We start from the raw sequence: 23,141 nt of genomic DNA on the forward strand, positions 1-23,141 counted from the left end.
GTAACTTTAATATGTTATCCTTTGATTGCTACTGAAAATAGTCTTATCAAAAAGAGAAAGAAAAAGGTATAAGGCTACTTTTTGCCCTTTAACTTAAAAAAACTATACAGTATTATAAATCTTAAAATTACACACAGGGAATTGATTGTATCAAAAAGCTTTAATTAAACAAATACACCACTTTTAACGTGTACAAACAATAGAGTTGTTCTGACAAATAGTTAGCTATTGTACACTATATAAACTGTCGACAAGAAATGTTCAAATGGTTTTCTTTTGAAGAAAACCTTTTTGTTATCAATATTCGTGATTTTCGAGCTTATTAAAATTCATTTTAATTTTCTTAACCTACAATTGCATTTATGTACACCAAAATATAAAAAAATCACTTCCGCCCCTATCACATTCACAGGCAACACGTTCGTACCCTTTATGTTGGTTTCGTGTTCATTACTTCAGTTAGTTTATTGCTATACTGGTTTAGAAATAAGTTGTCTCTATTGTTTCAAAATAAAGAGACAATCTCAAAACGGACGAATGTTTCCTAAATTGTAGTGGGCGCTAACTGACCCGATAACTATTTTACAGTGTAATTATTGTGCCTATAGTATAACCGATTTCGGATGGATACTGCTGAAGTCACTACTACTGAACTTTACTTACTTTCCAAGTATTTCCTACCTCATTCAGAGACTGAATTCTACCGGCGGTTTGTTTACCTGTATTTGCAACCTTAGCTGATAATTACTGAACTTATAGAATGTATTATATACTTATTTTTCTAGTGGTACCTACCTTCGCCGGGTACTGTTACAGTTATTACTACAACTATTATTACTACTGCGACACCTACTGGTAAGCATATATTTAAACAATATATATCTAGAGCCATATAGATTACATTAGCGCTATCTAGCAAGACCGTTTGGAAATTTTGGTCCTCAATGCTCTTTAACATTGTATTTAATTTTGCCTTTTTAACTTTTTTTATTAGAGCGTCACTGGTGATTTTTTTTATGTGGATAAAACACAAGTCTGCAATTCACAATTTAAACCTGATATCCATTGATAGTTTAAAGTACATCATTTCATTTTGAAAAATAGTATATTATCAAGCTGTAGTAATATTCAAAGTAAATATTTTACACAACGAGCTCCTTGTATAATGGTTGAAAATAACTTTTCATAAAGAAACACGTGTAATACAATGTTATATAGCAGAAAAAGTAACGTTACCAAATTATATTCTTTTAAACTAGGACAAAATAACAAGTATAACCAACTTCTAAACGTCAATTGTATTAAAACAAAAACCATCTGCGATTGTCGGAACCCTGGCAAGACTGTCACAAATAAAAACAAATGATACTATGGGAACTGATACTTTACAGCTAATTTCCTAATGCAAGTAATGCACGACTCTGGTAAGCTTGCTTGCTTTGTTTGTATATTGTACAATTATGTAAGGATAACATCCAATTAAATTTAAATATACTATACACAAGTTTAACTAATGCCTATACAGACCTTCTAAAATTCAAACTGACCATTATTCCGTGCGTTCATCGTGTATCGTGCGTGTTGCGTGCGTGCATCGTGCGTGTATCGTGCGTGTACCAATCGTGCGTTCATCATTCATCGTTCCGTGTATTTTCCGTGTAACGTGCGTGCATCGTGTATTCTTAATCGTGCATCGTGCGTGTATCGTGCGCTCATCAATCATTCATTCTCAACCGTGTATCGTGCGTTCATCAATCATTCATTCTTAACCGTGTATCGTGCGTTCGTCAATCGTGTATAATTGTGTATATCAGATAAAATGTCCATTTGTCAAACGTTCATCTCTAATTGTGTAACGTTCATACATTGCGGTTATTATATGATAGTCGGTTATAGAGCTCACCAAAGCTTATATTTTTTTCTCGCGGTTAAAGTATATATATTTGTTCCGACTTTAAATAAAACTTACAAATATTATACATTTTAATGAACATTTTAACCTATCATTATCAGATGGCGAAAGTTTTATATTTTTATTTAATAAGGCAATGTTGCTGGTTTAGTCGCCAAAACACAAACAATATTTTATTTAAAAGAAACTATACAAATCCTTGGTTGAACTATGCTAGATTATAATTATTCGCTTATTTGGCCAATTCATATGCTACTAAGATATTTTCAAAGGAATTCCAAGTTAATAAGTAAGAATTTCAAGAAAATAAGTACACATTCTTTGACAATAAATATACTTAATTTGTACCATATACGCTTCCATATTTAAGTTTTGATAAATATCATTATAAATATTTTGTCTTAGTTTCTGATGGTCACATGCATGTAATGTTATTCCATTGAGAAAATACAATGTACAAGATTGTCGGGTAAATGTGGATTGCGGATTAAAATGTTAAATGTCAAACTTGAATTAACAAATTAAACTGAGGTGAATTAACACGAATATGTATATCCTCTTCAAAAGTGTCTGAAATCTCTGTTCTGAATTTCATTTAAACTAAGCTAAATATGTTTTGTGGAAAATTGAATAAAAATAAACATTATATGAAGGCATTATTTAATTTTTAATTAAACAAATATAGGATCAGGCAAGTATATCATGTATCATCATATTCCTTAAGAAAGATTTTAAATTGAGGAACTTTTAAAACTTGAAATTGAATTTACAAGTTAAGATATAATCTTTGTTTTTTTTATAAAACAGTTTAAAATATGGTATTATTATAACAAGTCTTTATTTGAATGGAATAAACATGGAACACTTTCACGGATTCATTTTTCTTTGTGTTCATGGTTGCCTAACAATGACACCGTTTTTAATGTACATTGTATGTCTTGTATGTCTAAAAGATTATTATCCGAAAAAATAATTCACAATAGTATGTTGTTAACTAGGTTGGTCCCCTCCGTAAAACATTCAGTATGCCTTCGGAATATACAAATATTAAGGTATTGTCAAGAATTTCAATAACGGCCGGGAAACAGACGTCTAAACACTGCTAAGAAGTCCTTAGTGCACTAAGGCCTTGACTATGCTACTAAGGACTAGAAGGGGTGCTGTTATATGTATTATTTTGATATATCATGTTAGAGAATGATATTTAATGCATAAATTTCAAATTTTACAGAAAAATATTCGTAAATAAACGAAATATTCAACATTATTTAGACACGTGCCGGTTTTTCTTTGATATGCCGAAAATCAATGAACCGATTGACACGTGCCAATTAACATAGCAACTGATTAAACAATCACGATCTTTTTATTTTAAGTAATTTAAAACAATTGTATCGAAAATATTTATGCTTCAAATATTTATAATTAAATGTGTTGTTCTTTCTTAAAATGATAAAAAGGACAAATAATTTTGCTGTTGTTTTATTTCTTTCCCAACAAAATTGTTTGCCATATGAGCACGACTTTGATGTGCGCTAACTTATAAGTAAGAGTGTGGTCAGCTTGTTAAAATGTTTATGTAAGATATACGAACTTCAAGACAAAAGGAATATATATATTTATAAGTGTTTTGTTTTTATTTTAATTCCGACAAAGATGCGTGCATATTCTGTACAAATGGTTTCAATAAAAACCGTAAATTCCGAAAACCATCATAAGAAACAACTATGTTAAGTTTCATGAAATGAATAAGCGGTTCTCAAGTTACAGCGCGACGTGTGAAAGCCCGGCGGACGGACGTACGCCGTACATTTGTATACTATAATACATCCCGTCAAAATGTTGACGCGCGTATATTTTTTACGGGCGTATAAAAAAAGCGTATTGCGCCCGTATGTCAGAAGGAAATCTGATTTGTATGTTTTTTGTCGAGTCTTCGACTTTAGTCGAAAAAGCGAGACTAAGCGATCCTACATTCCCTCGGCTTCGGCGGCGGCGGCGTCTACAAATATTCATTCTGTGCATGGTTAAAGGTTTTGAAATTTTAATAACCGTTTCTTAAACTATCTTGGATTTCTACCAAACTTGGACAGAAGCTTGTTTATGATCATAAGATAGTATCAAGAAGTTTTTAAATATTTATTAGATTCATAAACTGTTCTGGGTTTTTACCAAACTTGGTAATAAGTTTCTTCCAATGTAAAGATAGTATCAACAGGAATATTTTATTGATTTATTTCCTAATTTTTGTCGAGCCTGCGATTAACAGAAAGAATAGGCGAGACACTGGGTTCCGCGGAACCCTTACGATTTTTTTTTAACAAATTGTCTGTTTAACATATTGTATGAGATAATTTATGAAATAATGACTGTGGTATGTTCATTACTTACTGTTGAAGGTCGTGTGGTGACCTATGGGGAAAACTTCTGTGTCATTTTATTTCTTGCGATGAGTTGTCTCATCCCCAATCATACCACATCTTTTTCTTGTTATCAAAACTTCAACACGTACTTTCAAAAACTTAAAGAACGATTGTACGATCGTGTATTACCTCGTAACCGGCATGAACATGTTTAATTGTGGACAAGTATCATTTGCGAATCTGTAAAACACGTATTCAAAATGGCGATTAACTGGAGACCACAAAGTATACCAGAATTTGTGAAAACGCTCTACGAACAAGTCAAACTGACGACGGACGACGACGAAGTAATACCATTATACGAACGCAAAATGTGTATGCGGTCTTTTAAATACCGACATTAGATATATTGCTCTGTTGGCAAATTTATTATTTACATGAAATATTTACAAAATACACTTGAGAAAATAATTCTTCGTTCTGGATTTTTTTAACAACTATTCATTTATTTTAAATATTATATAGTATCCAACCTTAATCGATCAACATTAACAGAACAGATAGGAGGATCCCCGCGTAATCAGACCAGACAGAAGCTAGCGAACAATAGCTAGCGAACAATAAGCCAGCGAACAACAAACGACAGAACAACCATACAAGCATTTATAGTCAACAAATTAGAAAGAGTTCCCATCGTCGGGGAATATGAAGGCTTCCAAGAATGGAAAAGTGACATGTCTGACTCTGAACAGTTAGTAAACGGACTATCGACATCGACCGCTTGTTCTTGATATTTTAAAACTGCATTCATATACGTATACGTTTATGATAGTGATGAGCTTTTGTGTCTGACGAAAACTAAGTTCCTGCATGGTTATATCTTGCCATACAGTACGTTTATATTGGTTTGGTAGGTGATCACTCAAAATCGTTATTTAAAAATCCTGTTTGTGAGATGTAGATTCACTTCAATACCGAAATTTCAGTTTATAACACGGTGAAGATTTGAAGGTACATCACTCCCATTTTGTTTGGGTGTAAACCATCGATGTTTACAGCAATATCAGAGAATAAGATGATGATGGTAGAAAGAACTATGGGCGTCATGTGGCAAATATTACATGCAGATCGGACCATGAGTTGTCAATCTGTAATAAAAGATTTCCAATACAACCATATTGAGAAGGAATGTTTACATGCTATACTCTCGTACTAAAGTATGAAGGGGTTCTTGTGTCGTTCACCTTAGACACACATCTTTAACGATATTTAAAAAAAAAGACAGAACCAATTTAATGTCATTTTCCCTATTTTTTGATATAACTATAAGTCTTTAATATGGCACGAATACCCCTATTTAGCGGACAAACAGCTTATTCTTTTTTCTGTTATTGAATACCAAGAAAGAAAATAAATCCCGTGATGACGATTTCCTTCCTTTGTTAGAGAACAATCTTATTGAAATAGAAATCTGTGATTTTACTATGTCCATATAACTAAAGTTTGATGAACCAACTGATGAAAGCAAGTTAAATATCGACCTGTATTTAATTCAAAATAGTTCTCTTTTTCTTCTTTTGGTAAACAATAGTCCATCGATATCCCATGATAGCATACTGTTGTCATGCGAGGACTAGTCTCTTTACAAAACTTTTAACCCAAATTAAACAACATGTATTTTACTTTCTTATGTTCAATCTAAAAAATGCCGGTATATAATTTTAAATTGCAACTATCTATAGTTCCGTAACGTTCTATCCAGGCGAATGGTTGACAAGTGCGTATATTTTTGTTAAATCTATATTTCTTTTATGTTTCAAACTGTCCTTCACTTTTGACAACGAGACGAGTACTTACATTTTCTCAAATGTACCCTCGGAAAAAAATGTGTAAACAGATTTTTATTTTATCAAATCTTTTTTTTTTAATTATTTAGATTTTTATAAATAATGTTCTTTACAACAGAAATGTTATTTATAAACAAGCGTATGAGTTTTAGTAAAATTGACCAGTATATATCACTATCAGACACGCAAGACAAAGATGTATATTATACACCCGACAGGAAATCGCTTGAATACCTGGACGTGTCACCTCACAATACCTTTGGGAGTAATACCTTTAGCCATGCAGGTGATCAGACAAGGGAAGGTCCGAATTTATTAAAATAAGTTTATTACATAAAAGAATTATGAACAAATTAGATTTTCGAAAACAATTTTCACGGAACACTTATTTTTGTTCATTTATGACTTTGAACTATAACTTTTTAACCAATTCCCATATAAACAGTTAAAAACGACATGCAGACCTTGGTTACTTACAAAAAAAAAACATTTTCCGTATCAAATTAGTAAGTCGGATAATACAACCGTACGATTGACAAGATATCCACTCGCAATTACGACTACATTAGGTTACTGCTTTGGTCTTTTATGGTTCAAAGACATATCGTGGCTAAAAACGGAAAAGATGGTCAAAGATGGTCAAATTGGCGGCACACAGAGTATTGATACTCTAATTTCAAAATCGATTATGATCTCTTGTCTAGCAGAATAGATTTAATATCAATGAATTTGAGCATTTTTATACAGAATGGACATAATATCAATTTTTGATTTTTTTTGCGGAGTTTCCCTTTAAGCAAATGGTTAAATCTCGAGGAAAAAATGCATCTTTTCCCGATATTTCACAGTTTGACGTCGCGCAAAATATAATTTACGGCTGCCGCAGCAATTTCAAATGTGTCAAAAAGAACGAATGCTTCAATTATTAAGTAAGAAAATTTCTGTCAAAAATCATTATATAGGAAACTTTTATTAAGGTCATATAATATGTGATAAGACTGATAATAAAATACTTTTTCAATGTCATGCAATAAGGTTTAAATGCAAAACGTTTTTAGAAGAAAGAGTTTAATGTCTGCTTTTTAGATTAATTCTGCGAATTGTTTTTGTCTGTAAAAACATCAAACAGAGAGATAAAGAAATAAAATGGAGGATTGAAATGGAGAATGTGTCAAAGAGACAACAATCCGACCAAAGAGCAGAAAATGGTGCGTCTAAACACGACTAAGGACTCCTAAGTGCAATAATGAGTTATAATATGGTACTAAGGACTGAAAAGGGGGGCTGTACAATGTACACATTTCTTATCTAGATAGATATTGATATATAATGCATATATTCAAATTCAATCAATAAAAGATCACAAATGATAATAGAACAATGCCTGTGCCAGTTTTCGTTAATTTTTCCGAAAATCACTGTACTATAAGGCACGTGTCAAATTACATAACTGATAACACTATCACCTTAAAAAATGAAAAAAAAAATTATTTGGATAAGAAAATTACCCTGACATTTAGATATATTTACAATAAAAATATGCTTTAAATTTTTAAAATATCATTTAATATGCATATGTTTATGATTAAATGAAAAAAAATAGAAAATTGTTAAGCTGTTTTTTTTTATTTCAGGAAGGAAAATAATGTTTGCATCAAGAAAAATAGCCCCTCCCCTATAAATGATCATTAATTTACCTAAGTGGGGGTTTAAATTTGGACACCGATCGCGAGGCCTGATTGCCATAAACAACAGATTACGAACAGCAAACAGTGGATACACCAATTGATATGTACAATGTATGAAAGACAACGACGGACACAAAATGATTGCACTGTAAAATTTCAACTACCATTAAGATCGATTTTTTTCAAATCTCCTTATCAAATTAGACCTGCATTTAAAAAAGACTTGGGATATCTATTACCGTTTGGTTTCAAATTGGAATTAATAATTGTATTTTCCCTAAGAGTTTTAGGTAAAACCCCGAGAATCTCACCTCCTAGAAATTTGAAGTGTCAGGATGTTTGGAAATATGTATGAATTTTCTTACATACTTGAAATTGTATAAAAGGAATAAAAACAAATTCAGTATGTTTACTACATACAAACAAACAACAGACACCAATTGTGTCAGTTATATTGTTTAATTCATTTTTACTGAGAGAAAAATTTGATTAATTGATTATTCAGTGGTTGTTTAAATGTCCAGTGGCAAAAGTTTCATGCATATTCAGGACGAAAAGTCCTTTCAGAAGTATATAATAAAGTATTTGGTATAACAAATGTTTAAATTATTTGGTAAATGTCATTTTCTTAGCTAGTTCTAATTAATTTGTACGAATCAAATTTTCTAACAAAATAATATCTTTTGCTCTAAATTAACATATACGATTCTGATAACAATGGATAATATAAGGAACATTGTAACTTACATAAAAAAGAGATTATGATTGTTTAATCAGTTGTTTTGTCAGTTCGCTCGTGTCAGTCGGATCACTGATTTTCGCCAATATCAAGGAAAAACCGACACGTTCTAAATAATGTCCAACTACCGATTTATTGGTGAAATTAACCTAATATGTCCTGTTCATAAGTATATACAATGTATGTACAGAACTACAAAAATTTGCAGTGCATGTTAACATAAAAGAATCAAATAATTTCTGCTATGCTTGTAGTGAATACGAAAACAGCTTACTATTTTTTTTTAGATATATACATACATGTATAAACCGTCAAAGTGAAAAAATTATATAACATGAAAATAAAAATACATAGATCATTCATTTATTGCAATCAGTTATATCAAACATGTAGTTGAAATAATTTCTAGAACCAGTCACTGTCTATAGATATAATGCGTCGGACATTGTATGCATATAAATAAAATTAAGATTTTAACTGTATGAAATAAAATTAGTTTAGGGTTTCGCGGAACACAATGTCTCGCCTTCTTTTGCCGCTTCTGTCTAAGTTCAGAAATATTTCCGGTGCATATAAAATAGCCGACTTTAATTTAGTTATTTGAATCTGAGCTGGCTACAAGTATTGCCTTTAATTACAATGCATATAAATTTTAAATACAATTCTAAATATAAAAGCTTTGAGAATCGTGTAAAAAGCGTTCGTTGTTCATTCGTCAATGAATCATTCAACGTGCGTGTATCGTGCTTGCGTGTATCGTGCGTGTATCGTGTATTTATCATTCATCGTGCATCGTGCGTGTATCGTGCGTTCATCATTCATCATTCATTTTGCGTTAATCCTCCGTGTAACGCTCATCGCTCATCGTGCGTGTATCGTGTATCGTGCGTGTACCGTGCGTGTATCGTGCATTCACCGTGCGTGTATCGTGCGTGCGTGTATCGTGCGTGTGGTCAGTTTGAATTTTAGAAGGTCTGTATATATTGTTTGAAGATGTCAATTTTAATTTCAAAGATTGAATAAACATTTTATGCAAACAAAGCAAGCAAGCCAACCAAATTTTTCTCTACCAGCAGTAGGAAATTAGCTGTAATGGGAACCATCACTTGACTTTTATAATTGAACGGTATATTATTAGGGCAATCGGAAGTATTGTGTGAGCAGTTATTGTTGGAACTGATATTTTAATGGGATCCATCACATGACTTTTATTTATGAACGGTATATTATTAGGGCAATCGGATGTATTGTGGGAGCAGTTATTGTGGGAAACGATGCTTTAATGGGATCCATCACATGACTTTTATAATTGAACGGTACATTATTAGGGCAATCGGGAGTATTGTGGGAGCAGTTATTGGAGGAATTATTGGATTGGTCATTGTCATAGTTATTGTTGCTGTATTATGTGGAGCATGTAAAACACGTGGTAATCGTGGAACAGTAGTCCAACCTGTACCCACCACAACAGTCCAAACAGTATATCAGGGTATGTATATAGAGTTGTCTCACACATTAACACAACAACAGTCCACTATGTATATATAGTGGTCTCGCATGTGAACACTTCAAAAGGCACACTTCAGGTCAGGGAATGTATATACATGTACATATCGTAGTCTTTCCATTGAACACTAGAAAAGCCCACACTACATGTCAGGGTATTCAGTGATTTAAAAAAAATAAACATGAATACTACTAATTAATTTAAGTATTACATGTAGTTATGCATATGTTAATGTTTATCATATATTGACTTTTGCCGAGGTCAATACGTTATAAATGGACCTGTTCAGATTATATTGACCGAGGACAAAGTCCGAGTGTCAATATAATCTAACAGGTCACTATATAACGTATTAATCGAAGTCCATCTTTCTAATACATTATTTACATATTTAATATAAAATGTAAGGACTTTCACTCAGAAAATGTATATATACAGTAGTCTTTCCATAAATTTAATTTAATCAAATATTTCAGTATTGGAATTTTTCTCCTTTGATAATTAATGCTTTAATTCGTGTTTTAACTGGTCAACAACAACCACCACAGTATAATCAAGGTATGTATATAGAGTGGTCTCACACGTTAACACTACAACAGTCCAAACATCAAGTCAGTGTATGTATATAGTGTGGTCTTACGGAAATTTAACACTACAACAGTCCACACTTCATATCAGGGTATGCATATAGTGTTGTCTCAGCAGTTTACCCCACACCAATTAAGACAATATATGAGGGTATGTATATATCACACATTAACACTACAACAGGCCACAATTCATTTCAGGATTTGTATATGTTGAGGTCTCAAGTTACACTACAATAGTCCATACATCAAGTCAGGGTTTGTATAAAGAGTACTAGTCTCACGCGTTAACACTACCACAGTCCATACAACAAGCCAGGGTTTGTATATAGATTAGTCTCACAGGTTACCACTACAACGGTCAATACATCAAGTCAGGGTACGTATATATATATAGTAGTCTAACACGTTTGATACGGTGCTTTTTGTCCGCAATTCGCTTTTTGTCCGCTTTTGCTTTTTGTCCGATAATTTTGCTTTTTGTCCGAAACTTTTGCTTTTTGTCCGTTGCTTTTTGTCCGTTTTGCCTTTTGTCCGATTATTTTGCTTTTTGTCCGAAACTTTTGCTTTTTGTCCGTTGCTTTTTGTCCGTTTTGCCTTTTGTCCGATTATTTTGCTTTTTGTCCGAAACTTTTGCTTTTTGTCCGTTGCTTTTTGTCCGTTTTGCTTTTTGTCCGATAATTTTGCTTTATGTCCGATATAAAATGTGTATATTTTTGGCAGGTTTCATTTTGAACTTCAAAATACCATGTCCTTTTAGGAGTTAAATACAGACCATACTCACATTATAAATGATTTGTACATGAAATTTCATGTCTTTTACAATATATCGCATTACCTCTAAAATGGCTCGAAGCACTAATATCCTAGACCCGTAGGTGTTGGTCAACAGAGGGCAAGGGGAATACTCTTGTATATCCCTAAGTCTAAAAAACAACTATTGAAAGCTGGCTAAACTAAGACATACTCCAGGTAGGCCATTATACCAGAAGAAGAGGTAGTCAAACCCTTATAAATGGCTTATAGCACTTATGTCCTGGATCTACACGAGTTTATCAGCAACGAATTAAAAGGGGCATGAGTTTCGCCGGTATATCACGAAGTAAAAATAAACCTCATTATTGCCAGCTCTTCAAACTAAGAGATTCTCCACGTTGGCCATTATACCAGAGGTATAGGTAGGCAGTGCCTCTTAAATGGTCCATGGGCCATGGCACTTATGTCCTCGACCCGTACGAGTTGGTCAGAAGAGGGTAAGGGGAATACTCTAGTATATCACACAGTCCACCAAAAATAGTGACGGCTGCCCAAACTAAGACATTTTTAGGTGCGCCCTTATACTAGATGTTGGAGAGTCATTCTCTTAAAAATGGCTCATAGCACTTATGCTATAGACCCGAACGAGTTTGTCAACAATGAGTTAAAAGGGGGATGAATTAGCCCGGTATATAACGAAGTTGAAATAAACTGTTGCCCGCTGGCTAAACTAAGAAATTATCCACGCGGGCCATAATATGAGAGGTAGAGGAAGGGATTGCCTCTATAAAATGACCATGAGCACGTATGACCTAGACCCGTACGAGTTAGTCAGCAAAGTGTAAGGTTGGTACCCTAGTATATAATAAAGTCGAACTAAACTATTGCTGGATGGCTAAGAGATTCTCCGCGTGGGCCATGATACCAGAGGTAGAGGTTGTCATTGCCTCTAAAATGGCCTAAATCACTTATTCCCTAGAGAAGTACGCGGTATCATCAAATGGTTTAAAAGGGAGTTGGAACCTCTGTTTACAAAGAAGTCGAAATAAATTATTGCCGGCTTGCTTAAGTACGAGATTCTCCAAGTTGGCCATTAATCCTAGGTTAAATGTGTGCATTGCCTTTTAAATGGCTGATAAAACTAACGCCCTAGACCTGTACGAGTTTGTCAGCAAAAGGTTAAAGGGGGGATGCGATGCCTCTTTTTACAACGAAAATATAAATTAAGCCGACTGGCCTAACTAAGAGATTCTATACGCGGGGTATTATATCAGAGGATGAGGTAGGCATTACCTCTAACATAGCCATAACACGTATGTCCCAGACCCGTGTAAGTTAATCAGCAAAGGGTAAGGGGGTACCTAAGTATATCACAAAGTCGAAATAAACTATTGCTGGCTGGCTAAACGAAGAGATTCTCCACATGGGCCATGATACCAGAGGTAGAAGTGGCCATAGCCTCAAAAATGGCCACTTATGCCGTAGACCCGTACCAGTGCTTCAGCAAAGTGTTAAAAGGGGGAGGTGGTATCTATGTTTACAACGAAGTCGAAATGAATTATTGCCGGCTGGCCAAACAAAGAAATTCTCCACATAGGCCATTATAACAAAGGTAGTGGTGGACATTGCATCTAAAATGGCCCATACTTCTTATTCCATAGATCTGTACGAGTTTGTCAGCAAAGGGTAAGGAGGGTACCCTGGTATATAACAAAGTCGAAATAAACTATTGCCGGATGGCCAAAAATAAAAGATGATCCACGTTTATCATGATACCAGAGGTAGAGGTGGGCCTTGCCTTTAAAATGGTTTATAGCACTTATGCCAGCAAAAGGAAAGGAGGGTATTCTAGTATATCGCAAAGTCGTTATGAAATATTGCCGGCTGTTCAAACTACGAGATTCACCACATGGGCCATGCTACCAGAGGTATAGGTGGTCATTGCCTTTAAAATAGCCTATAGCACTTATATGGCATATACCCGTACGAGTTTGTCAGTAAAGAGCTAAAATGAGGAGGTGGTACCTCTGTTCACATTAAAGTCAAAATAACTGTGCCGGTAGGCCAAACTCCGGGATTCTCTACGTGGATCATTATACCAGAGGTAGAGGTTTATTTCGACTTCGTTGTAAACAAAGGTAACACCTTTTATTTTTAAAAACCTTGCAGGCAAAATCGTACAGGTCTTTGGAATTAGTGTAATATGCCATTTTAAAGGCAATTACCATATCTATCTCTGGTAAAATGGCCTACGTGGAGAACCTCTTAGTTTGGCCAGCCGGCAATACTTTATTTCGACTTTGTTGTAAACAGAGGTACCATCTCCCCCTTTTGATTCATTATTGTCAAACTCGTACGGGTCTAGGGCATAAGTGCTATAAGAAATTTGTATGGCAATGCCCTCCTCTATCTCTGGTAAAATGGCCTACGTGGAGAATCTTTTAGTTTGGCCAGCCGGCAATTATTAAAGTGTATTTCGACTTCGTTGCAAACAGAGGTACCACCTTACCCTTTTAATTCATTGTTGTCAAACTCGTACGGGTCTTGGGCCTAAGTGATCTGTGCCTTTTTTAAGGCAATGCCTACTTCTACCTCTGGCATTATACCCCACGTGGAGAATCTCTTGGCCAGCCGGCAATTGTTTATTTCGACTTTTTTATATACCAAGGTACTTCCCTAACCCTTTGCTGACTTACTCGCTGGCTTATCCCTTATTGTAAGTAAGTAAGTTCAATAAATATAAGACTATATGCCAGGTCTTTCTGACAACCAATTACAAACAAATTGGGGTTTATCTAATGAGGCTTTTCCCAGGATGCAATTGCTCGTAGACTGTATACAGTTGACCAAATAATCCACAAATTCCGCAAAAGGATCTTTTAATTATAGGCCATGTCCATTTAGACATTAAGCAACAAAAGCCCAGCATGACCGATGCATTTGTCTTTAACATCTCCGATATTGATTCCGCGTGGCCTTCCAATTGACATGAGTGTCCATTGGTGTTCATTGTTAAACCTTTGGAGCTATATCAGTTTGTGTGGAAATTAAGAGCACGATGACCTTCCCTTGGTGATAACAACATGACCAACAACCATATCGTGTGTTACCAAAAGCCGTCAGCGATAGTCACACCGACAATTTGCTACCTTCGTGGACAAAAGCCTGGCTTTTCGCTGGATCCTAATTAACATCTAGTGTTGACACTACCATTTGCTGTAGAGATTTAGTTGCACCACATAACAGAAACATTCTTTGTAAATACTCTATGTTGGTATTTTGACATTTGGATGGTTCATATACCAATTGTAGCCGAAAAATGATTATGAAACATTTCTGTTTAATATCGATCTATTGTTGGAATCGTAAATTTTCATATTCAATTTTTGTTTGTTTAAAGATGACCATTTTAAATAAAGATTTTAATTTTTTAAAAAGCAAGTGTTAGACTTGTGCTTTTATTGCCACTCAGTTCATATAACCTGTCATTTTAGTCGAGCCTGTAACTTTTGTTGCAGAAAGCTCGACATATGAATAGTGATCCGGCGGCGGCGGCGGCGGCGGCGGCGTAAGTTAACTTCTGAAAAGCTTAATATTTTAGAAGGTGGAAGAATTGGATGCTTCATTCTCTGTATATAGATGCCTCATGTTACGAAGTTTCTGTCAGTCACATGTCCAATGTCCTTGACCTCATTTTCATGGTTCAGTGATCACTTGAAAAAAAAGTTCAGAATTTTTGTAATGTTGAATTCTCTCTTATTATAAGTAATAGGATAACTATATTTGGTATGTGCGTACCTTGCAAGGTACTCATGCCCGTCAGACAGTTTTCACTTGACCTCGACTTCATTTCGTGGATCAGTGAACAAAGGTTAGAATAAGTTTTGGTGGTCAAGTCCACATCTCAGATACTATAAGCAACAGGGCTAGTATATTCGGTGTATGGAAGGACTGTAAGGTGTACATGTCCAACTGGCAGGTGTCATCTGACCTTGACCTCATTTTCACGGTTCAGTGGTTATAGTTAAATTTTTCTGTCTTGGTCTGTTTTTCTCATACTTTATGCAATGAGTCTACAATATTTGTTGTATGGAATGATTGTAAGGTGTACATGTCTAGCGGGAAGATATCATCTGACCTTGACCTCATTTTCATGGTTCAGTGGTCAAAGTTCAGTTTTTGAGTTTTGGTCTTTTTATCTAATATTATATGCCAAAGGTCACTATATTTGGTGCATGCAAATATCTTATGATCTATATATAAGTCTCCCAGGTTTTATTTGACCATGACCTCAATTTCACGGTTCATTGCACAGTGTTAAGTTTTTGTGTTTTGGTCTGTTTTTCTTAAACTATAAGTAATAGGTCAAGTATATTTGTTGTATCGAAGAATTGTTAGCTGTTCATGTCTGCCTGGTATGGTTCGTCTGACCTTTACCTCATTTTCATAATTCATTTGGTCTTTGTTTAGCTATCTTGGTTAATGTTAAGTTTATGTGGCAGTTGTAATAAATCTTTATACTTAGGGCTATCAACATAATATTAATGATGAGTAAAGTAGGCGAGACATTTCAGTGTGTGCACTCTTGTTTAAATGTGCTTATTTATCCGAGTCCTGGACTGCATTCCAGTGGCTTTCATTCGTTTACTTTTGTGTAAATTTTATACAGATCAGTATTTTTTCAAATGTTTTACCAATATTTTAGCTGCATGTAACATCTTGAACACTCAGAACAGCAAAACAAAATTTAGATTTCAGAAATAAATAGCCTTTAGTCATCGACGAATAGCCGATGATTTCAAGAGTTGTTTCCGTTAAAGGATGATTCCTTTTTTTTTGTGCAATACTTGCTCTTTCGGAGGCTCGAGGGTAATTTCAGCAAAAATTTTATCATTTTTGTTTTCATTACAAATTTTATTTATTACACTATTAGTTATAACTTTATGAATTGGCTCAAAAATCAACCCAAAAAATCGAATGATTTTGGCCTCAGATTTAATTTTCAAATGTTTATATCACTGTAAAAGCTCCAAATTGTCTCCCTTTAGTGCAATAATGACATTTTGTTTTGGCATTAGAATTAAAATGTCTTTTTCAACTCATCGGTGACCTATAGATATTTTTCAAATATGCTTTACGTAAACTAAACAGTTGTAAAATTAAATCGATTTCTGTAATTTAGTTCTTTTTTTATTTCGATATATATATCTCTCTATTTCTCCTATTAGTTCAACTTTAAAAAAGTACCTTAACAAAAATGGTTGCTTCTTTCGAGGGCAGATTGTGAGCTTAAGTGAACGATAACCCCATGTTTTTATTTGATTTTTCTATTTAGTATATGATAAAAGTTCATCTATAGAAAAACAAGCAAAATCCTACATGTATATTTAAAAAATAATGGATTAATACCCTCCAGTCCCCTTAACGACAAAAAAAATAAATAGAACATTACGTTTAAGTATCACCTACAGTATTTTACAACCTCCATTGGTGATACATTATATGTATTTCTGCTGTTGTTTTATATAAGTTATTGTCCTGAATAAACATCTTTATGCGTTTTTGCGTTTCAGTTTTTATTGTGAAATTTCTTCAATCAGCCAAGACAAACTTTAAATTTCGCCTTAACGATGTTTTCGCGAGAAATCCATGTATTATTATCGAATTACTACATTTAATCATTGTCTAGTGCCCTAAATGAGATTTTCCGAGACGCTGGGTTTGAAATGGGATACCCTATTTAATTTAAACAATATTTGCAATCTTTTCAAAAAGATGCAGATGGGAATTTTCGTTCCTTATGAAAGTGTTCGCAAGGAGTTAAATTATAAACTCCTTATAGGATTATAAAAAAGCAACTATTAAGGACCCCCTTGGAATAAAGATCTTCCAAGACAACGTGTTCGAGAGTTTGAGTTTAATACATGACTTTTTAAAACTTAATGGACGGAGCAGGATTATCTTACTCTTCCAGTTAACCATACATCATCACAGTTGCATTGGTTCTTGTTGCTCAGATTTTAAATTTCAATGATTTCGTCCGAGACCACAATTGTCGTCCCTTGATTTTCGTTATTAGTCCCTAGTGATAACAGTGGGTTACTTGCCAATAATTTTTATACCCCTTCCAAATTTATTTCTCCTTGTTTAATGCCTCACATTGTAAGTAGGGGGGGGGGGTGAAATTACACTGTAAAAAAAATTGGGTCCAGAATTTTACAGGAAAGTAGTGATTTGGTCCAGCTGAAAAAGGTTAAAAATTAGCACTTCGGAAGCTGTCAAAAGATTTCAAGACACCCTAAACACAAAATTGTCCATATTTTGAGTTAGACGCGATGAAGTTTTCTATAATTTTGAAATAATTTGTCCCAAAATTAGTACAACACACTGTAAAAGTTTCATTGAGAAAGCGCAGGTGGGATTTTTTTAATTTTCATTTATGTTCTAAAAGAAATGCACTACGAATTAATTGTGTTCTCGGACCATTTGTTTTGTGGACTGTTGTGTATCTTGTTGTTTTTCATTCAGCTGCGGCTTTGTTGATTTGTTTCAACCCTTTTTAGTGTGATTATCCTTTGGTACACTTTGCCTCTCTCTTATATATGATATCGCAATAATTATATATATGTAAGCGTTCATATACATTTATATGGATACAATATTGAATTAAAATAGATATAATAATTAGATGAGTGAAAAAAAAGAAAATGAAGTAATAATTGTACGTGTGAGGAGTTGGCATTCTTATAAAAAAGAAGATGTGGTATTATTGCAAATGAGACAACTATCCACAAAAGACCAAAATGACACAGACATTAACAGCATTAGGTCACCGTACGGCCTTCAACAATGAGGAAAGCCCATCCAGCATAGTCAGCTATAAAAGGCCCCGATAAGACAATGTAAAACAATTCAAACGAGAAAACTAACGGCCTTATTTATGTCAAAAAAATAAATGAAAAAACAAATATGTAACACATAAACAAACGACAACCACTGAATATACAGGCTCCTGACTTAATACAGGCACATACATAAATAATGTGGCGAGGTTAAAGTCTTTTACACTAGAAATATTTTAGATCTTGTTATATAGACTAATTCTTATTCATTCTGGTCGTAAGTTAGTCTGTCATCCTCAAACGTGTGAGCAATGGTGTACGTACACCAATTTGTAGAATACATGGGATATTCAAAGACTTAAACGAACGTTAAGTCTCAGAGGCATGACTTTTTATTAGTTGTTAGTGGCTTTGAAATAGCTGTCAGATAACTGCGAGTACTCTCAGATCTGTTCATTGTGACTTTTTGTGTCGGGATGTATAAGTACCCGGCCACGTCCACTTGTATTTGTGTCTATCTGATGAGTTAAGCCTTTTTCAACTGATTTTTATAGTTCGTTCTTATGTTGTACTGTTATACCACTGTCCCAGGTTAGGGGGAGGGTTGGGATCCCGCTAATATGTTTAACTCCGGCACATTATTTAAATCTGTGCCTGTCCCAAGTCAGGAGCCTGTAATTCGGTGGTTGTCGTTTGTTTATGTGTTACATATTTGTTTTTCGTTCATTTTTTTACTTAAATAAGGCCGTTAGTTTTCTCGTTTGAATTGTTTTACATTGTCTTATCGGGGCCTTTATAGCTGACTATGCGGTATGGGCTTTGCTCATTGTTGAAGGTCGTACGGTGACCTATAGTTGTTAATGTTTGTGTCATTTTGGTCTTTTGTGGATAGTTGTCTCATTGGCAATCATACCACATCTTCTTTTTTATATGCTCGAAACTTTAGAATAGTTTAGAAATTTATCAAATCAAATAATCCTTGAGTGATGGTTTCGTTATTGAAATTCTAAATTGATGTTTAACCGCGCTAAATATTATATATGATAATCATACGAATAAGTCAGGAACGGAGTTTCAATCTGTAATTCAATAGTTGTTGTTTGTTTCTGTATTTGTTTGTCGTATAGTGTTTTGTAAATCAATGGTTTTCTCGTTTGAATAGTTTTATCATTATGTTAAATGGTGTCGGCGTTTGCTACATGTGGAAGTGCACACATTTACGACATGTTATTGCTTAAACGCACAGTTTCTTCTTCCCGCTAATAATATATAGTCACCATTTGCACTTATATGCGAATGGCCGATTGACAGTCGCTCCAAAATATTTTTCAACATTTCAGTTAAAAAAAAACTTTTTTAAGTCTGGTAATATTTTCGTCATATTTCCAACAACTTTATTTTTCTTAAACATTACAAATATTACAAATATAACAAACAAACAAACTTCATTTTTGGAACACTATCACAAAGTTTACGTAATACATGTGTAGCTATTTATTTAGATAAACTGTATTAATCCATACATTTCGGAATTATTTAGCAACTATATCCAAATGACGAGGAAGTTCGAGGTTATTCAAGTAATAAGATTAAGGAAACTTTGGTTAACACAACAGCATTTTCAACAAAGTAGTTTATTTTTGTTTGACAAACTCGAAAAGAGGGGGAAAAGTAATAAAATGGTTACTTAAGCATTTACTTAATTTCTATCACGAAATAAATGCGTTTAATATTTTAGATACAGATACAATATAGTGCATTCGTAAATGTAAAACACTTTTTAATAGAAAATTTAAAAGAGATACATCAACAGTGTTTATTTTAGAATTGCTCAAGTCTGTAGGGCTTATTCCCGATTGTCCCACTTTTTTTTAAATTAAGAGCTCATATTGTCCCACATGAAAAGTTCTGACTGGTCCACATTATTTTATGAGGCGAAATGTTCTTATCCCTTGTTAGATTGTCTCTATGGTTTTGTTTCAGATATATAAGCCAAAATCTACATTTTATGCGATGCTCTTCTTTTAGACATTGCGGCCATCTTAATTATTGGGCGGGGTCATCGGATACTTTTTTGAAACTAAATACCCTAAGGATGATTTTGGCCATGTTTGCTTTAATTTTGCCAGTAGTTTCAGAAGAGAAGATTTTTGTAAAAATTAATGACGACGACGAATAATGAGAAAATGAGAAAAGCTCACTTAGTCCTATGGTCCAGGTGAGCTAAAAAGCAAAACGGACAAAAAGCAACGGACAAAAAGCAAAAGTGTCGGACAAAAAGCAAAATTATCGGACAAAAAGCAAAACGGACAAAAAGCAACGGACAAAAAGCAAAAGTATCGGACAAAAAGCAAAATTATCGGACAAAAAGCAAAACGGACAAAAAGCAACGGACAAAAAGCAAAAGTATCGGACAAAAAGCAAAATAATCGGACAAAAAGCAAAAGCGGACAAAAAGCAAATCGCGGACAAAAAGCACCGTATCACACGTTAACACTATAACAGTCCACACTTCAGGTCAATGAATGTTTACATAGTGCACGTGGTCTCATACTTACACATTACAAAGGGACACACTTCAGGTCAGGGAATTTAGATAGAGTCATCCTGCATGTTACCACCACAACAATCCATATTTCATATCAGAACATTTTTATAGAGTGGTCTCACACTATAACACTCCAACAGTCCATACATCAAGTCAGGGTATGTATATAAAGTGGTTTTACACTTAAACACTAAAACGGTCCATATATATATATATACATATATTGTAGTCGCATACCTTAACACTGCAACATTCCACACGTAAGGTCAAGAAATGTTTACATAGTGGTCTCACACATACACATTGCAACATTACACACTTTCGGTCAAGAAATGTTTACATAGTGGTCCCACATATACACATTACAACAGGCCACATTTCATGTCAAAGAATTTATATAGAGTGGTCTCACACGTTAACACACCAACAGTGATATTATACTTTTGTTTCAGAAAAAGGAAAAGGTTTGGTACCATTAAAACGTTTAATCCTGCTGCAAATGTTTGCACCTTTCCTAAGTCAGGAATCGGATGTACAATAGTTGTCCTCTGTTTATGTTGTTCATACGTGTTTCTCGTTTCTCGTTTTTATATAGATTTGATGGATGGTTTTTCCGTTTGATTGGTTTTACACTGGTAATTTTTGGGGCCCTTTATAACTTATAGCTTTTTGTCGGTGTGAGCCAAGGCTCCGTGTTTAAGGCCGTACCTAGACCTATAGTGGTTTTATTTTATAAATTGTTACTTTGATGGAGAATCGTCTCACTGGCACTCATACCACATCTTCTTATATCTACACACTTTATATCATAGTTTTTATATATAGTGGTCTAACACGTTTACACTACAACAGTCCATATATCAAGTCAGGGTATGTATATAGAGTGGTCTAACACGTTAACACTACAACAGTCCATATATCAAGTCAGGGTATGTATATATAGTGGTCTCACACGTTAACACTACAACAGTCTACACTTCAAGTTAGGGCATTCATATATATATATAGTGTTTCTCACCAGTAAACACCACAACATATCAGGGTATGTATGTATCCCACGTTAACACTGCAACAGGGCACACTTCTTATCAGGAAATATATATACAGTAGTCTTTCCATTGAACAGTGGAAAATCCCCCACACTACATGACAGGATATTTATATTCAATGGTCCAACAAAATAAATATGCTTACTAGTAATTATTTTCTAGCATTAGTGAAGCATATTATCAAATATTTCAGTATTGAAATTTGTTTTTATGCTAAATAATGATTTCTTTTGCGTTTTAACAGGTCAACCACCACCACAGTATAATCAGTATCCTCCACCAGGTGGCGTAGTGTATCCACCTGTACAAAATGCCGCATATCCACCACCAATGGGAGCTCATCCAGGTCAATCAGCTCCATCCGCTTTCGCTTACAACCAACCACCACCGCCATATTCGGGAACAGCACCACAGAAACAATAGCTTGGCTTTGCCATTGTTTTTTAGTGACTGTTGTCTAACTATTATGTTGCCATACAAAACAGATTTTAAAGGACTTTCAATTCATCAATGTGATAACATTCTTTTCTACATGTATTACTTTGCTGTGTTTCAATGTTTTATTTTTACGAAATAACATTTATTTCGGTAATAAAAGTATATAAGAATGAGTATAGTACGTAGATCATTATCATTTAAAACTCCTACGAAATAAATAAAATTAAATGGGGAATGTGTCAACAAGACAACAACCTGACCAAAGAGCAGATAACAGCCAAAGGCCACCAACGGGTCTTCAATGCAGTAAGAAACTCCTGCACCTTGGGGCGTGCTTCGGCTGGTCCTAAACAAAAAATGTATACATGATAGAATGTCTATCTTGATTAACTACAACGGCGTTATTGAGAAATTGGTCCAAATGCAAACACTAAACATTCATCTGCAACTGCAATAGAAAATGTCCCTTGCATAAGACACCAGAGGTTTTGCAAAGGTACTTTTGATTATGCCAGGTTGAATCCAACATTTTTAACAATAAAAAATGCTTGTACCAAGTCAGGAATATGACAGTTGTTATTCATGTGTTAGATGTGTTTCGGCTTTTGATTGTACCTTTTGAATATGGTGTTTCCGTTTGGAATTTTCCTCGGAGTATCTTTGATATTTGACTTGCTTTTTACATACTGTATCAACATTGCACTCACCATCTGATGATCTACTTTAAAACGTTATGATTTACAAATTTGGTATCGTGGAATCTTGACTGCAAATAAATTGAAACATATGTTAAAACTCTCTCCATTAAGGAACAATGATACATGTTCTTTCAGTGATGTATCTTGCATTAATTCATTTCATTAAC

General features: G+C 34.2%; 1 protein-coding gene across 2 annotated transcripts in view; it reads left to right on the forward strand.

The window, feature by feature from the left end:
• LOC143069802 (uncharacterized) overlaps positions 1-22,450 on the forward strand; it is a 49,925-nt gene extending 27,475 nt beyond the window's left edge. The window contains exons 2-5 of one of the 2 annotated variants that reach the window (XM_076244608.1): positions 786-855; positions 9,878-10,037; positions 10,584-10,614; positions 22,083-22,450. In XM_076244608.1, coding sequence (XP_076100723.1) covers positions 786-855; positions 9,878-10,037; positions 10,584-10,614; positions 22,083-22,261 — 440 coding nt within the window. In that variant the 3' untranslated portion in view covers positions 22,262-22,450. Of the gene's footprint in view, positions 1-785; positions 856-9,877; positions 10,039-10,583; positions 10,615-22,082 lie in introns of both variants that reach the window. The other variant, XM_076244609.1, reaches the window with a different exon arrangement.
• The last annotated feature ends 691 nt before the right edge of the window (positions 22,451-23,141 follow it).

Source organism: Mytilus galloprovincialis, chromosome 3 (assembly GCF_965363235.1).
Source record: "Mytilus galloprovincialis chromosome 3, xbMytGall1.hap1.1, whole genome shotgun sequence".
Lineage (NCBI taxonomy): Eukaryota > Metazoa > Mollusca > Bivalvia > Mytilida > Mytilidae > Mytilus > Mytilus galloprovincialis.